Source organism: Peromyscus eremicus, chromosome 22 (assembly GCF_949786415.1).
Source record: "Peromyscus eremicus chromosome 22, PerEre_H2_v1, whole genome shotgun sequence".
In the NCBI taxonomy this organism is placed as follows: Eukaryota; Metazoa; Chordata; class Mammalia; order Rodentia; family Cricetidae; genus Peromyscus; species Peromyscus eremicus.
Genome location: NC_081437.1, coordinates 40,600,927 through 40,619,406, shown reverse-complemented (window position 1 = coordinate 40,619,406; position 18,480 = coordinate 40,600,927). Strand labels below are relative to the sequence as shown.

Genomic DNA, 18,480 nt, shown 5'->3' with positions numbered 1-18,480 from the left:
ATACCTATCTGCAGGGTTTTTTGTTTTTGTTTTTTCTGTTTAAGATTTATTTATTCATGTATTTTATGTTCAAGAGTGCTCTGTCTTCACACACACCAGAAGAGGGCATCAGATCCCATTACAGATGGTTATGAGCCACCATGTGGTCACTGGGAATTGAACTCTGGTAGAGTAGTCAAGTGCTCTTAGCCGCTGAACCATCTCTCCAGCCCGGTGGTGCACACCTATGATGCTAACCCTTAGGAGGCTAAGGCAGGATTGTAAATTCAAGGCTACAACCCTGCCTTGAAAAGAATGGGCCATGTCTGGTGGTACAAGCCTGTAATTCTAACTAATCTGGAGGCTGAGGCATGAGATTAACAGCTTCAAGGATTTCATAGGCTACCAAGAGTTCAAGACTGGCCCAAACAACTTAGCAAGACTCTGCCACAATGTCAAAGGGGGCTGGGGACCCAGGTCTGTTGGTAAAGTGCTTGCTGTACAAAAAGGAGAGTCCCAGTTTGGATTTCTTCAGACACAGGCTGAAGAAATGCTCAGTCAGTAAAATGCTTTCCACACAAGTATGAGGACTTGAGTTCAGATTCTTAGCACCTGGGCAAAAGCTGGGCATGGCCATATGTGCCTATAATGCCAGCCCTGGGGAGGGGGAGATAGGCAGATTACTAGGGCTTGCTAACCAGACAGTCTAGCTAAATTGGTGAGCTCCAGGTTCAGTGAGTCCACATCAAAAACAAGGTGGTTAGGTGTGGAGGCACATGCTTTAATCCTAGCAGGAAGAGGCAAGCAATCTCTTGAGTTTGAGGCCATCTTGGTGTACAAATCCATAGAGATCCAGGCCAGCCAGGGCTGCGACATAGTAACACCCTATCTCAAAATAATTAAGATGGAGAGCAACTGAAGAAAACACCACACACCTCCATAAAAACCTGCACACGGACGGGGGTACCTTGGGGGGTTGGCTCAGAGGTTAAGAGCACTGGCTGCTCTTCAGAGGTCCTGAGTTCAGTTCCCAGCAACCACATGGTGGCTCACAATCATCCACAATGAGATCTGGTGCCCTCTTCTGGCCTGCAGGCATACATGCAGGCAGAACACTGTATATATAATAAATAAATAAATCTAAAACAAATTAAAAAAACCCAAAAACCCCACACATGGGAATGAGCACACCTACACACACACACACACACACACACACACACACACACACACACACACTACACAAAACCTAGGCACAGCTGTATGTACCTACAATCCTGGCACTGGGGAGGTGGGGACAGGAGGGTTACTGGGGCTTGGCTTGCTGGTCAGTCTAGCTGAATCAGTGAGCTCCAGATCCAGTGAGAAATACTGTTTCAAACAAAACAAGATGTGGAGCTGCGGAGACAGTGATGGCTGAGAGTGCTTGCTGCTCTTACAGAAAGAGGACCCAAGGTCAGTTCCCAGCACCCACATGAGGTTATTTTACAAGTACAGCTCCTGCGGACCCAATACCCTTCCGACATTGGAGAGCATGCACACACACACACACACACACACACACACACACACACACACGTGAAAAAGGAAGGTGGCTTGAGGACACGTTCCAACTGTAACATGTACCCATCCCATGAGACGGGTGTGTCAACTGACCAACCAGACTGTGCCGCTATTTCTAAAGGAATTTTTTTTTTTAATCTTATGTGTATGGGTATTTTGTCTTCATGGTCCTGGTGCCTGTGGGGGCCAGAATCCAAAAGCAATTTTATCATGAATCTCACCCCCTTAAAATACAGTCAAATTTGCAACAGTATCACAGGACGTGACATTGTTAGTGGCCTATGATCCTACGGTTTGAGCATGGCTCGAGACTGTGTAAACGCATCAGGAGAGCTGGCTCCTGTCCTCCACCTGACCTTCTCATCGAGCCAATAGTGAGGTCTTTGCTCTCTCTAGAACAGCTTTCAAACGCTGTCAATCTGTGGAATGGGGCTGGTTCAGAAAAGGGAGGGGCCGCTGGGGTGTGGGGACAGACAAGACAGGGTTATGGGTGCTTAAAATGGTCAAAATACATCAAGCATGTGTATAAAAATTTAATGAAACCTATTACATATAATATATGCTAATAAAAAAATTTTAGGGGTTGAGAATTACTAAGACAATTGGCATACTCTCCAGCCTACACACGCAGTGTGAGCTGAGATTTAACTCAGTCATAGGGTGCTTACCCACTATGTTAGACTCTATATTCAGTCCCCAGTAAACATGTTGTCATTGGTATTTTACTCTTTTTGAGGGGGACACCCGCCACCCAGCTCCCAAATAATTTCTAGCTGGCTTTCCTCAACTTATCCCGTCTACCCTTTGCCTCTGGGCTTTTCCCATTCTCTTACTTCTGTAAATCTTACTCTTACTCCATGGCTTGCTGTGTAGCTGGGTGGCTGGCCCCTGGAGACCTCCTCCTTCTCTGGCTACTTCTTTTTCTCTCAGATTTCTCCTTCTATTTATTCTCTCTGCCTGCCAGCCCCGCCTATCCTTTCCCCTGTCTTGCTATTGCTTAGTTCTTTATTAGACCATCAGGTGTTTTAGACAGGCACAGTAACACAGCTTCACAGAGTTAAACAAATGCAACATAAACAAAAGTAACACCCCTTAAAATGATATTCTACTACACAAACATACAGAAAACAATGTTGGGAGCTTTTGTTTTAGGATATGGTTTCAGGAAGCCAGGCTAGCCTCAAACTTGCTACATAGCCTAAGCTGACCTTGAACTCCTGACCCTCCTTGCCTCTGCCTCCCGAACCCTGAAATTACAGGTGTGTGCCCACCATGCCTGGTTCTAATATAGGACTTCGTGCTTATGCACATGTGCAGGTGTAGCAGAAGACACAGGACACTGGGTGTCCTGTTAGTGTCCTGCTCCCTCGAGACGGGCTCTCACCACTGAACCTGGACCTCAGACTTTTGGCCAGGGTGGATGTCCTGCAAGCTTCAGCAACCCTCCAGCCTTACCCCTCACAGTGCTGGGGTCCGAGCAGCTTTGGCCACGCCTGTGTTACGTGTTGCCGGAGCCGGGGCTCCGGACTCAGGTCAGGTCCTCCCGTTTAGGAAGTGTGCACTGTTACCCACTCCCCGCCCTCATGCGTGCCTTGGAGCTGGCCTTACTCCACAGGTCACTCGCCAAGCCAGCAGAGATGGACACCAACCGCCCTGCTGTCCCCTTGACATCCGAGACACCATCTTCACGTGTGCAGCTGTCACAGCGACAGCCTGCAGACACAGCTGGAGAGCGTGTGAACTGTGGCTGGCACTGGTTCTCAGGTGACTCCACCTGCCCTGGGCTCCAGCGGAAGGCCCAGCTTCCCACAGTCTGAGGAGTGGAGTCAGCTCAGGTGGCAGCACTGTCCCAGTGCCCGTCTTTCCTATCTTCTCTGGAACGAGACTGTGAGGGTTTGCCTGAGGACAGTCTGACCAGCCATTTCTCTAGTGATTTTCCCAATTTCCAGTTTTAGACAGTAAGGGACAGCCACCTTTAACAGTAACTCAATAAACTAAATGTGTTTTTTGTCATTCCTGTATATTTTTATTATAAAAATAAATAAGGATAATTTCAAACACGTTTTAAATTTATACAGTATTTTTAGGAAAAATAGCCAAAGAAATCCATTAGCAATATATTCATGCATCTTGGTTTTTAAAGTTCTCAGCTGTTCCTACAAGGTGGTCCAGGAGCCAAAGTCACCTATGTGCAGGCTCTGCCTGGCCCAAGACCAGCCTTGGGTCCCTCGTGGTCACATCATCTCTGATGCAGACAGAGGCACAGGACGCCTGCACAGGCAGGAGGCTTGTACTTGGACACACTGGAAGGAAAATGAACATCCCCTTTAGGCCACACATACTGACCAGTGTCTCACTGAGTCCTACTGAAATCAAGCTGGAGCATTTTGGGCCAGACTGCAACAAATCAGACAAGAATGTCAGACCCAGAAGGCCATGACTGAACTTCCACAGAAGGTTAAGTTCAACCTTCCCCTTCCGTTACTCAAGCACTTCTCATCAAGCTGTGTCACAGGTCAGGGTCCAGTCCTCCATGCTGTGTCCTCACTGCACATCAGGGTAAAGGAACAGCCACTCCTCGGGTCTGAGCGTACAGCAACGACTTCGCTCAGTCTCCAGACTGCTTCGCGCCTTCCCTTGCCAGCCTGTCAGCTTCTTCGTTGCCCACGAATCCGGAGTGACCAGGAATGTGCATCTGTTAAAATAAAGATCCCTTTAATGTTTCTGACGTTTACGTGTGCAGCGCATGGCTAGACCTCACACCCAGAAGAGACCAGGGCCAAAGCTCATGTTCACAGCCCCTGCCTCTCAACAGGGTAAAACACTACAGCGAGAGCCATGGCTCAGCTAGTAGAGTACTCACCTGGGGCTCAATCCTCAGAGCCACATAAACTGGGTGAGGTGATCAGAGACTCAATCAAGATCACCCTGGCTACACAGCAGATTTGAGACCAACGTGGGCTACAGCTGCCTGCCTCCAACCAACCATCCGACTCAAGATGACAAGAATATATAGACTCTTGGGTTAAGGAGTTTACAGGCCCCCCAAACAATACAGGCTGTTCGATTGTTCTTGGTGGGCCACCAGAACTAGATGCTGGGACCCTACTGCCGAAGACTACACACACTCTGGCTGCAGCACATACAGAAGTCAACCTGAAACTGATCTGGAAGCTGCCTCCCTGCTGGCTAGCTTTCCTAGCTTGGGAAGGCACTGTGTAGGCGGCTGGGGAAGAAAAGTCTTACTCAGCTGTGAACATGCCATAACCAACCAACAGGTAAGACGTGCCCACTGGAGTAACAGTGACAAGTCTGTTGGGGGGTGACCACCGCCTTCTGACTGGAGTTACAGCCCCCAGGAGGGATTCACAGCCGGTACTGCAAACCTACGAAGAGCCACTGTGTTAAATGTCTGAACGTCGTGGCTTTGCTCACAGATCAATGCTTCATCTTCTTCTTTTACTGCAGACCCATAACTGGCCTGAGATAAGTGACTGCTGAGTGCTCAGCCATAAATGGGACATGTATGTCACCCCTCCAAGGCTCAGGCAGGGCATGTCATGGAAAGAGAGAAAGGAGCAGCGTGTTACACACGCCGCCTTCCGGCAAGACATGGCACTGCACTCATGACCCCCTCAGCTGTGATGGGGAGCACAGGGCGGGGCCTCTCAGCACTCTCCTGGATGGGTGGGGGCAGTGTTACCTGAGGCCCTCCCACGCCCTGAGCCTCTACAGGCGGTTAATGGTTTATGAGGGAGGGCAGACTTCCTGAGGGGCCCACGCTTCGGTAAACAACCATTCATTTGTACTCCTGTAAGCACCCAACTAACATACCACATCACAGGAAACAAAACCATGACAGGAGGGGATGAGGAGAGGGCAGGTATGCCCAAAGTATGATGTGCACACGCATATGACAATGTCACAACGAAACCCATCCTTGTCTCTACTTAACACAGCTAACACACACACTGACTTTATGGAAGCTGCTACTTTAACCTTCCCAACTCCATCCTCTAGCTAATTCAGACATGTGATGGGAAGTGTGACTCACCCACGTGATGTCCATGCCCTGGGTGAGCTTGTCCAGCTCCATGAAGTCCTCCTTGTTGATCACGTCTTTCCCTGCACTGGTTCTCCAGCCGTTCTTCTTCCAGCCCTGAACCCAGCTGGTTATCCCTAGGGGAACACACGCTCAGACTCATCCACTAGGATGGCCTGGCCTCTCCTGGCCCCTAGCCTCTCCTCGCAATGGCTCCTCTCATTCCGAGTCAAGGCCTGGATGGTTCCCTCCCTTAGGTGCTCTCCCTTGTTTAAGCCTTCAACACAGACCCAAGGCCCCAACCTTTCCTCTCCCTGCATCCAATCAGAGGAACAAAGGCCTTTGCTCAGCCACCCCCAGCCCCAGAGCCAGCATACTGTGACCCATGACTAACACCCTGACTTCAGGTGTTATGGAGCCAAGGAGCCCCAATCCCCCAGGAGAGCAGACCTGAAAAGCCCAGTGTTATCCAGGACTGTTACACTACTACCTACTAGGAAGGAAGGCCTGCTCCCTCTCAGTGCCTGGGGAAGCTTACCATTGATGGTGAACATGCTGTCTGTATAAAGAACCAGCTTGCTGATGTTCTGAGCCCTGGCTTGCATGATGGCTTTGCAGGCTGCCTTGAAAAAGCAAGTACACAGTCATGCTATTTAGGAAAGGCTCGGCTCTTTACATTACTGATCCAGTGCTTTAAGCCCACTCAAAGTGTAGTGGAATATTTTAAGGTGCGTTACTTTTGTTTATGTAGCATTTGTTTAACTCCGTGAAGTTGTGTTACTGTGCCTGTGTAAAATACCTGATGATTTAATAAAGATCTGAATGACCAATAGCAAGGCAGGAGAAAGGATAGGTGGGGCTGGCAGGCAGAGAGTATATAGAAGGAGAAAACCGGGAGGAGAGATCAAAGATCTAGGGACCAGAGAAGGAGGAGGTCTCCAGGGGCCAGCCACCCAGCTACACAGCAAGCCACGGAGTAAGAGTAAGATTTTTTTTTTTTTTTTTTTTTGAGACAGGGTTTCTCCGTGTAGTTTTGGTGCCTGTCCTGCATCTTGCTCTGTAGACCAGGCTGGCCTCAAACTCACAGAGATCCACCTGCCTCTGCCTCCCCAGTGCTGGGATTAAAGGCATGTGCCACCACCACTGCCCGGCTAAGAGTAAGATTTACAGAAGTTAGAGAACAGGAAAAGCCCAGAGGCAAAAGGTAGATGTGATAATTTAAGATAAGGAAAGCTGGCTAGAAATAATCCAAGCTAAGGCCGGGCATTCATAAGTAATAATAAGCCTCCGTGTGTGATTTATTTGGGAGCTGGGTGGCGGCCCCACCCAAAAAGAGCAAACACCTTCAACAATACCAAAGCCCTCTCTTTCTGTCCCGCCATGCTGGTTTTTTTTTTTTTTTTTTTTTTGGTTTTTCGAGACAGGGTTTCTCTGTGTAGCTTTGCGCCTTTCCTGGAACTCACTTGGTAGCCCAGGCTGGCCTCGAACTCACAGAGATCCGCCTGGCTCTGCCTCCCGAGTGCTGGGATTAAAGGCGTGCGCCACCACCGCCCGGCCCATGCTGTTTTTATGTGAAGAAGGCTAGGCCTGCAATGCCCCATGACACTGACAGGAAAGGTTTTAGGGCAGACTGTTGTTAGCCTCAGTGTTTCTTGTGGACTTTCAATTCCTTCAATCTAGGACAACAATGGGAGGGAACAAGGCTGATCTTGTGGTCACATGGAGAAAAGGCACTCACAATTATCTGGGAACTTACATGGATCTCAGCCCTCTGGTTTGTCTGTCGCCCAGGAAGTCTAACACCTACATTTCTGTTTCAAAACGGCAGAAAAAGAAAAAACAAAATTACAATGCTCATTCCCAAATCAATTCTTCTCAATGGATAATAACAAATTAGTGTTTACTTTCAACTGAAACATAAAACCTACATACAAACAACAGCCTGAAAAAACAAACCAAGGCTGGGACACAGCTCTGTGCCAAGCATCCACAAGACCCTGGTCCAAATACCAACACCTGCAAACAACAAAAAACTAGAAAATCACACACTTGTAATCCCAGAACTCTGGAGGCAGAGGCAGGAGGATCTCTGTGAGTCGGAGGCCAATCTGGTCTACACAGAGAGCTCCAGGACAACCAGGGCTGCAGAGAGACCCTGTCTCAACAAACAAAAATGAAACAAAAAACATCCAAGGTTGAAGACATAAAAAGTTCATTATGATAGGCTGGGCATGGTCATGCACACTTTGACTGGATTTCTTCAAAGGCTTGGGCCACCACTGCCCAGCTTGGTGTACACTTTTAATCCCAGCACTTGAGAGGCTGAGGCAGGAGAATCTCCATGAGTTACAAGCCAGCCAGGGCTACACAGGGAGAATAAAAAAACAAAACAAAAACTCTTATTACCTGAGTTAATTAATATGCTGAATACATGTGAATATTTAAAATGGAAAAATTAAAACACTTAATTGAACAATTAACAGACTGTGTCTGACAGCAGTTCCCAATGAACCTCACTCAGACCTGGAGAAAGAAAACCTCACGGGGTGGCTGACAGCCACTACTGCATATCCTTCACCGCAGAGACCGGTCTGTGTGAACGGTCCAGTTTCACACCTTGGCTGTGCTTTCTGACTGTCTCTAGGTTAAGCATCTTCAAGTCTAAAAGTCACCAGGTGTGGTGTTACACACCTTTAATCCCAGCACTTGGGAAGGATAGAGACAGGAGGATCTCTCTGAGTGCTAGGCCAGCCTGGTCTCATAGTGAGCCTAGGCCAGCCAAGGCTGAATAAGGAGACCCTGTCTCTAGAAGTCTAGTGACGGGATGGGTTCTGAGCTGGTGCCCTTTCCCTGCATCACTGTTGGCTGGCTCCTCTACCCATGTCTTATGAGTTGTATGAACTAGGCCCAGGGAAACAATACCAAGTCTCAGTATTTGGCACTGTCAAGAACCAAGCTGCAGCCAGGCGGTGGTGGCGCACGCCTTTAATTCCAGCACTCGGGAGGCAGAGCCAGGCGAATCTCTGTGAGTTCGAGGCCAGCCTGGACTACCAAGTGAGTCCCAGGAAAGGCGCAAAGCTACACAGAGAAACCCTGTCTTGGAAAACCAAAAAAAAAAAAAAAAAAAAGAACCAAGCTGCCTGGCACTGATATAAATCGAAGTTGTTCTTTTTCTATCCACCACCAACGCTCTTTACCTGGCAGGTTTCACCATGGATATACCACAGCAAATCCTTCCAAGACTTGGTAAAAATGTGATGTTCACACTTAGCTGTGTTTACTTACAAGGGGTGGCCGGGCCCCCAGTAAACGCCAATTCCTGCTCTTGCCCGCTTCCGCCCGTTACTGGAGCAGCAGCCATCCGTGTAGACAACAACTGACTCTCCTGTAAGAGGGAAGAGTGAGCGACTGTACCAACCCACTAAACACGGACCCACAGCTGCAGTCTTCTGTCCAGGACGACCTGGACTCCCCCTATGGGGTGTGCCCACTCTTTGATTGTCCCACATGCCAGGTGAGTTAAAGGTAAGACAGAACTTCCCACCGTGAGACCTGCTTATACCTCAGGCTAAGGGGGTCCTTGTGCCTGGGTCACCTTCACTCTCAAGCTGTCTTTCCAGAGAAAGCACCACTTGGTGTGATGTTGGCCCCACACGCCAGAAAGTCAAGTTTGCTGGCAAGCAGTCTCATTTTCTCTCAGCACATTTGCCACTAACAGTAAAGTGGTTCTCATCTCTGCTTCCTCCATTCAAACACAGTTTGCTCAAGGGGGAAGGGCAGACCTGGAACCGCTGATGGGCAGAGTGGTCGGCAGCAGCCTCAGCAGAGTGCAGGGAGAAACTGAGTGGCACGTGCCTGGGGTGGAAGAGGGGAGTCAGAGACCACCTGCACACGAGGCCTGTCCAGAGGTCAGTGGCCTGGACAGCAGGCTCAGGGGAAGGAAGCATGGGGCCCTCGAAGAAGCAAGGCTGGGGACGTTTGAGCAGAGGCTGCACAGGCCTACTGTCAGCTGGGACTTGGTTTCCACCCACACAACTAAACCTTCCTTGAAGCCACCAAAGACACTTGTCACACATTGTGCCAAGTGGCAGCCGGCATGGTGGAAATGGCTCATCCCTTAGGTTCCTATTGATGAGTGCCTGAGTTATAGGGTTTGTCTTGCTGTGATGAAACACCATGACCAACAAGAACTTGGAGAGGAAAGGGTTTATCTGGCTCACACTTACACATCTTAGCGCATCACCGAAGGAAGTCAAGACAGAAACCCAAACAGGGAAGAAGCTGATGCAGAGGCCATGGAGGGCCTGCTTACTGCCTGCTCCCCATGGCTTGTTTGGCCTGCTTTCTTATAGGACCCAGGACCACTAGCCCAAGGGATGGCACCACCCCCTGTGGGCCAGGCCCTTCTCTATCAATCACTAAGAAAATGCCCACAGCCTGATCTTATGGAGGCGTTCTCTTAACCGAGGTTCCGTCCTCTCAGCTGACAGACAACTGTGCAGCGCAATGAGCAGTGACAGCACTTGCTCATCTTCCATAACTGCCAAACCCATCGACTCCCGCAGCTCCAGTGTCTTCTGGGGCTTTTCCTGGAGGTAAAGTACAGATGGCTCTCTTGACAAAAACTTAGGACACACCAATGCTGATGCATCTTTAAATGCTGCCTCTTTCTGTTCCCATGAATGCAAGATAAAAAAGGAAATTTATATACCATAGTTACTTAGAGCACATAGCTCCTCTTGGAGCTAAACACAGGAAGAGCCCAAGATCTCTTTTCCTCAGGTCATAGTGAGTTCTGAGGGCTGGACAAATGGCCACATGCTGGCACTGCCCAGCTCTAACAGGCAGCTCTGGTTGGGCCCTCCTCCTTCCTCTGCCTCAGCAGCCAGTGGCTTGTAAGGGTTTCCTAAGAATTCCCAAACGATTAATGATTTTGCACTGCTTGATTAGCTACAGAACAGTGGCCTCACTGCCAGGCCTGGTTGCAAAGGACCCAGATGGCTGGGAGGCTAAGAAGGAAGCTGAAGGCTAGCCTGGGCTTCAAAGGGAGGAGTTCAGTGCCACCCTGGGTAACACAGTGAGACCCTGCTGCAAAATAAAAAGTAAAAAGGTAGGACCACATCAATAAGAGCCTTGGCCTATCAAGAAGGAAAGCAAAGGAACTTTTTGTTAATGCCCTCTCTCCAAAATAAAAGACCTCAGAAATTTGTAGAGAATATTTACAGAAAAAACGGGGCTAAAAATCAGCTTAAATTTTTAGGATGGCTGCCTACACCCTTAATCCCAGCACTGGGAGGCTGAGGCAGGAGGAGCTCTGAGTTCAAGGCCACCAGAGGACACACTGAGACCCTGTCTCAAAAAAAAAAAAAAAAAAAAACCAGAACCCACCACATCAAAACAAAGAGCTGCCGGGCGGTGGTGGCGCACGCCTTTAATCCCAGCACTCGGGAGGCAGAGCCAGGCGGATCTCTGTGAGTTCGAGGCCAGCCTGGGCTACCAAGTGAGCCTTTCCTTTCCAGGAAAGGCACAAAGCTACACGGAGAAACCCTGTCTCGAAAAACCAAAAAAAAAAAAAACCACAAAGAGCTTAAATTCCTCTCATTTAGAAAGGAGAAGATTTCATGATTATTGTTGTTCATAATTGTACTAAAAACTCTGAGCCCAAGAAAGGCATACCCATATAAGAAAAAGTGTCCTTGCTCACTAGGGGAGCCAGCTCCGTGCTCTGTCTGGTGTGCTTTGCCCCTGGCTCCAGCTGTTCTTCCCCTTCCCCTGGAGGCTCCCGAGGCCGCTTGCTGGTCTTCACCGGTGATTCCTGCACATGTGCTGTTTCCTGCCCTGAAAGAAGATTCCAACCATGATCCAAAACCACAGAGTGCACGAACGCTGAGGAACATTCTGAAAGAGCTTTCAATGTTACAGCACCAGACTAGGGCACTCTAGACTGTGGCCCCACCAAGAGGGAATGACTGAGAACAAACCAGTCCAGACTCTGGTGCCCTGCAGGAGCTCCAGAGAGTCTAAGGCTCCCACTAAAGAGAAATAATAATAGATGAATAAATAAAAAGTTCTTGAAACCACACTTCCCAAGGGAGGTTCAGATATAGTTTTGTTTTGGTTTTTTTTTGGTCCCATGTTCTAAATTAGAGTCAGCTTGCTGACCTGTGTCCTATGTGCGCTCTAAATCTGACGTCCCTTATAGTAGGCCCTCAGAATCCAATCCTAGGCACCATACACCTGGCTAAACCACACTAATTCTTTTTAAAGGATTTATTTTTAAGTGTGTGTGTGTATTTGTGTTCAAGCATCCATCCCTCCTGAGGTACAAGACATTGTGAGTCACCCAATATGGGTCCTAACAAAGAATCAAACACTCTGGTCCTCTAAGCCATCTCTCTAGCCTCTGAACCACTTTGTTTGTTTGTTTGTTTTTGCTTTTTTGAGACAATTTCTGTGTAGCCCTGGCTGTCCTTAAACTTGATCTATGGATCAACCTGGCCTTGAACTCTGAAATCTGCCTGCCTTTGCCTCTCTCGTGCTGAGAGGGCTTGAACCACTGTTCTTTAATCTGTACAGGAGATAATAGACAATCATTTCATGTCCTCCAGGAAAGTAGACAGTGATGTTGGGGATACAGGAGGCTTTTCATAGGTTAAAATATCACACTAACGTTACATACCTTTTGAACCATCTGGGCTCGGAGAGCTCCTGACAAAGGCCCAAGCTTCATCTTCTGTGGCAAATTTCTTAAACCTGGCAGCAGGGAACCGGTCCACCTGCGCTCTGCACTCACTCCTGGAAGAGCGCACACATCAGCCCAGGCTTCCTTCCCTCTTCAATTGATGTCCTTACTTACTGTTTTAACTCATTTTTACTTCTACTGTTCCACCTTATCTATTTACACCAGGGTCAAGTTTTGCAGCAGTTTTAGGTTCACATCAAATAGGAACAGAAAACAGAGTTCCTTAAGACCCTGCCTCCAATGTTCCCAGTCCACTGCTCACACTGGGGCTCACTCTCGGTGTTGTAAAGTCTACAGGCTTTAGTGAAGACAATGACAGTGACATGGGTCGACATTACCCACCATCCAGAACAACCTCATGCCTTAGAAATCCCCTCCTTGCCGGGCGGTGGTGGTGCACACCTTTGATCCCAGCACTTGGGAGGCAGAGACAGGTGAATCTCTGTGAGTTTGAGGCCAGCCTGGTCTACAGAGAGAGTTCCAGGACAGGCACCAAAACTACACAGAGAAACCCTGTCTCGAAAAACAAAACAAAGCAAAAAAAATCCCCACCTGGAGGCTGGGGGTGGGAATGCATACCTATAATCCCACACTCTAAAGGCAGAGGCAGGAGGATCACAAGTTCAATGCCACCCAATCTATATACAGGTCTAGGCCACCCAGTACTACCTAGAAACCCTGTCTCAAAAACACAACCCAAAACACCTTGGTTTGGGAGTATACAACACCCATAATCCCAGCACTTGGGAAGTGGAGACAAATGATCAGAAGTTCAAGGTCAACTTTGATTTATAGCTAGTTCAGTTCAAGGTCAGCCTGTCTCCAAACAAACAAAACTTGTCTGTCTCTCATCATCATCCCTCTCTCGGTTCTAACCCCTAAAAACCACTGGCTTGTTTTGCAATCTCTGGATTTGTCCCAGGATGTCATACAGTTGGAATCACTCACTGTAGACCATTTCAAATTGGCTTTTTTTCTTAGTATGATACAGTTAGTGTTCTTTCATACTGTTTCATCTTTAATAACTCATTTTAGGTCTGTATAATATACATCCCAATTTAGCTTCATTTCCATGTTAAGACTAGCCAGCCCATTCTGCTAAATGACATTCAGGTGGTACACTAATACCCCAAGATCTTCCACAACTCTAGTGCATACTAAAATTTCATTATCTTTAAGAATCAATTGCCGGGGCTGGAGAGATGGCTCAGAGGTTAAGAGCACTGGCTGTTCTTCCAGAGGTCCTGAGTTCAATTCCCAGCAACCACATGGTGGCTCACAACTATCTGTAATGAGATCTGGTACCCTCCTCTGGCCTGCAGGGATGCAGGCAGAACACTATATACATAATAAATAAATAAATAAATAGATAGATAGATAAATAAATAAATAAATAAGTACATCTTTTAAAAAAAAGAAAAGAATCAATTGCCAGGAGGTGGTGGTGTATGCCTTTGATCCCAGCACTCAGAAGGCAGAGGCAGGTGAATCTCTGAGTTTGAGGCCAGCCTGGTCTACAAAGTGGGTTCCAGGACAGGCACCAAAACTACATGGAGAAACCCTGTCTCAAAACACAAAACAAGCCCGGCGGTGGTGGAGCACGCCTTTAATCCCAGCACTCGGGAGGCAGAGCCAGGCGGATCTCTGTGAGTTCGAGGCCAGCCTGGGCTACCAAGTGAGTTCCAGGAAAGGCGCAAAGCTACACAGAGAAACCCTGTCTCGAAAAACCAAAAAAAAAACAAAACAAAACAAAAAAACACAAAACAAAACAAAACAAAACAAAAGAAGCAATCAAGCTGGGCATTGGTGGCACTCACCCTTAATCTCAGAGGCAGAGGAAGATAGATTATCTCTTGAGTTCAAGGCCAGCCTGGTCTACAGAGTTAGTTAGTTCCAGGACAGCCAAGGCTCCAAAAAAAAACCCTGTCTCAAAAAACCAAAAACCAAACCAACAATCAATCAATCACAAAAAAAGGTCTGGCATCAGAGATATTTCTTCCTCAGTATTGTCGTCGCTGAGCCTAGGGAAACATACAGGTGCACAGGGACATCAAACCTTGATAACAGAAGCTTATTGTCACATAGGCCCAAACCTGGGTTCAAGCCCTGATTCTGCCACTTACCCGACCCATCAAACTGAAAACATCATCTGCCTTCAAGGGCTGCTACAAGGATCCATAAACAAAGACTAGATTCTAGCCTGAGACTCTCCATCTTTCTCTTCCCCTTCCTCCTCTCCTCTCGAGGTCTCCTTCCATAATCCATAGGCCATGCTGACCTGTAACGTGTGATCCTCCTGCCTCAGACTCAGCGGTACTGGGATTACAAACATGTGCCGCCGTACCTGGCAACGATTAGCCTTTTTAAAAACAGGAGGGGCTGAGGATGTAGCTCAGCTGCTTGTCTAGCATTCAGTGGGCCCTGGGTTCGAGTCCCCGGTACTGCATAAACCGAGCATAACGGTGCCTATCTGCAATCCCTGAATTTGGGAAGCGAACGCAGAGAGACCGTTAGTTCAAGTTGGTACAGGGGGTCCTGACTCACAAACAGAACACCCCCGGGGACGATCAGAACACGGGGATCCTTGTGTGAATTCTGGTCTGCCATGACCATATGTTCTCTTTAGGAGTCTCGGACTGCAACACAGAGGGACAACAGAGGCTGTTTGGTGCTTAGAATGAAGGGCTCACCAACTCAGGAAGACGCCGGTCCTGCGGCCCCTCCTCACCGCGTAGTACATCGCGAGCCCGCAGACGCCTCGCCTCACGCGCACGACGGCCAGTGTCACTGTGTGGGACAGCGGCAGCAGCCAGCGCATCGCTCACGCCAGCGAGGGAACCTACATGGTGGTCCGCCAGCCTCCCGCCGGCCACCTGAGACACTTCCGGCGCAGGGAGGTGACGTAAAGGCGCGCGCGAAGGGGGCGGGGCGGGGCGGGGCCTAGGGTTGTGAGCCCGCCCTGGGCGGTGTGTTCATCAGACCTTAGTGAGACTGTGGCGGGTGAGCCGGTAGGCCGAGAGGTTGCGCTGCCTCGCCTCGTCCAATTCCAGCACCTCAAAACTGATTGGCGTGGGGAGGGAGGGAAGGAGGAATGGAAGGATGATGGACGGATGAATGAATGGATGTGACGGCAGTGGGAAGCCCTGTGAAGCTACACCCCCTGTCTAGAAAGCCCACCTCTGCAGGTCATGCTTCCCCTCTTCTCGTCCAGCGGATACTGGGCCACGGGAATGGCCATAGAAAAAAAGAATGAGGGATGGCATGAATACACATCATTTTGTCCATATGATTAAGGAAATGAAGCAAGGCCCTGTCCCTGTAGAAAAATGGAAAATCCTTTTTATAATCCCAAAGCAACTGGAATTTAAAAATATACTCCTTGAGGGGCTAGCAAGATGTCTTCAAAAGTAAAGATACCTGCCACCAAACTTGACAACTCGAGTTCCATGCTCAGGCCCCAGGAGAGAACTGACCCCTGGGCAAGATGTCCTCTGACCTCCACATATCTGCTATGATCCAAGTATAGGTGTGCACACACATAAATAAATGTAATTTTAAAATTAAAAATGTATACTACTTGAAGCTACATGGATATACAAAAAGTGCTAAATATAAAGGAAAAGTATGGATGGGAAAATTCCCTATAATGGTTGCCTCTGATCTTTAAAATGTAAAGCAATTCTACTCTGCTCTTTGATTTAGAAACCAGCTATTTATTTTATTTTATTTTGTTTTATTTCACGTATATGGGTGTTTTACTTGCATGTATGTCTGCACCACGTGCATGCTTCAGGCCCACAGATGCCAGGAGAGGGCATTGGATTCCCTGGAATTTGGAACCAAGCCCAGGTCCTTTGCAAGGGCAGCCACTACTCTTAATGAATGAGCCACCTCTCCAGAACCACCAGGCATAGTGGCTCCTACCTATATAATCCCAGTACTGTGTAGACTGAGGCAGGAGCATTACGGCAAGTTCAAGAACAACTTATACAGTGAATTTTAGCACTGGGGACTGAAGGTCTCACATATGTGAGGCATAGTCCCTGCCAGAGCTTCCTCTCAGCCCTTCATTTTATTTTTATGTAGCAATAATTGATAGATATCAACTAAAATAAAACTTCAAAGTTCCAAAAAAATACTTTAAATTTTAAAGAGGGTGTATGGTGCTACAGTCCTGCAGAAACCAGGTGTGCTGGCACATGCCTGACATCCCAGGCTGAGGAGGGGGGAGGTAAGAGGATCAATAGTTCAAGGTCCTCTTTGGCTACATAGCAAACTCAAGACCAGGCTGGGGTATGAGAGACACTGTTCCAAAGAATTTGAAAATAATAAGAAGTCTTGAGACCAAAATTCTTGAGAACTGCTAGCCATGGGCTTGATGGCTCAGTTGGTAAAGCTATGCAGGCCTGGTGTTCTGAATTAGATCTCCAGAATTCACATAAAACTGAATGAAAACCTGGGCAAGGTGTGACATACCTTTAATCCCAGCATTCAGGAGGCAGAAGTAGGAGGATCTCTGGAAGTTCAAGGCCAGTCTGGTCTACACATAGATCTCCAAGACAGCCAGGACTACATAGAAAGACCCTGTCTCAAAAAAAAAAAAAAAAGTGGATGGAGAAAACTAACTCCATAAAATTGCCCTCTGACAGCCACAGGAATACTGTGGCATGTGTTCCCACGCCAGCACACACTAATTTTAAAAATGCTAACCTTAGCCAGGTGTGGTAGTGCACACCTTTAATTGATCCCACCACTTGGGAGGCAGAGACAGGCAGATCTCTGAGTTCAAGGTCAGTTTGGTCTACAAAGCGAGTTCCAAGACAGCCAAGGAAACACAGAGAAACACTGTCTCAAAAAAATAAATAAATAAAATAAAAAATGCTGACCTTAAAAATAATGAAAAAATCAACATAAGAACTTAATATAAAAATGTGTTCCAACTATTAATTTATAACTTCAACTTACATCAACTTACATTTTCTTGCAAATTACATTTTTTCATAAAAACTGGTAACATTTAATATCATGTTTCTATAAAATACTTTAGTGTTTTCCAATATGTGCAGTTTTGAAGAGAAAACTCCTTGGCAGGACTAGAGATAAGAGAGTTCAGTAATTAAGAATGCTTGTCTTAGGTGGATCTCTGTGAGTTCAAGGCCAGCCTGGTCTACAGAGTGAGCTCCAGAACACGCTGGGCTGCACTGTTGTTGGTTGTTTTTTACTCTTTTGAGGGGCCTGCCATGCAGCTCCCAAGTAAATCACACACAGAGGCTTATTCTTTTTTTTTTTTTTTTTTTTTTTTGGTTTTTTGAGACAGGGTTTCTCTGTGTAGTTTTGGTGCCTGTCCTGGATCTCACTCTGTAGACCAGGCTGGCCTTGAACTCACAGAGATCTGCCTGGCTCTGCCTCCTGAGTGCTGGAATTAAAGGCATGCGCCACCACTGCCCAGCTCAGAGGCTTATTATTAATTATGAATGCCTCGTCTTAGCTTGGCTTGTTTCTAGCCAGCTTTCCTTAAATTAAATTATCCCATCTACCTTTTGCCTCTGGGCTTTTCCTGTTCTCTTACTTCTGTAAATCTTACTCTTACTCTGTGGCTTAGTGTATAGCTGGGTGGCTGGCCCCTGGAGCCCTCCTCTTTGGCTACTTCTTTTTCTTCCAGATTTCAACTATACATTCTCTTTGCCTGCCAGCCCTGCCTGTGCCTCTCTCTTGCCTTGCTATTGGCCACTCAGCTCTTTATTAGACCACTAGGTGTTTTAGACAGGCACAGTAACACAGCTTCACAGAGTTTAACAAATGCAACATAAACAAAAGTAACACACCTTTAAATACTATTCCCCAACACTACATAGAGAAACCCTGTCTTGGGGGAGGTGGGAAGAATGCTTGCCTTGAAATCATGAGGAGTTTGGCTCCCTGAACCCTTGTAACAAGCTGGGCCTCCAGCGCATGCCTGTCATCTCATCTCCGAGTGGGGTAGAGACAGGATTGCTAAGACATGCTAGTCTCAGCCTAGCCAATAAAACTTGAGCCCTGGGTTCAGGGAGAGACCCTGACTCAAATGAAGAGGTAGGAATAAGCCCTAGACTGTGTGGGTGTAGAGAATCGTTTGGACAGGAGCAATTGACATGCATTCAGGTTCTGTCTTCTG

At 47.7% G+C, this 18,480-nt stretch overlaps 1 protein-coding gene across 2 annotated transcripts; it reads right to left on the bottom strand.

The window, feature by feature from the left end:
* Positions 1–3,545: 3,545 nt before the first annotated feature.
* Rnaseh1 (ribonuclease H1) lies at positions 3,546–15,207 on the bottom strand. Of its 2 annotated transcripts, XM_059248513.1 has the most exons (8): positions 15,017–15,207; positions 12,264–12,379; positions 11,261–11,422; positions 8,870–8,969; positions 7,341–7,395; positions 6,123–6,207; positions 5,597–5,721; positions 3,546–4,237 (listed from the first exon to the last, which is right to left on the bottom strand). In XM_059248513.1, the coding sequence occupies exons 1-8, from the start codon at positions 15,142–15,144 to the stop codon at positions 4,151–4,153; spliced, it is 858 nt and encodes a 285-aa protein (XP_059104496.1). In that variant the 5' UTR covers positions 15,145–15,207; the 3' UTR covers positions 3,546–4,150. The 2 variants fall into 2 exon arrangements, with proteins under 2 accessions (XP_059104496.1, XP_059104497.1); XM_059248514.1 differs by lacking the exon at positions 11,261–11,422.
* Between the last annotated feature and the right edge of the window lie 3,273 nt (positions 15,208–18,480).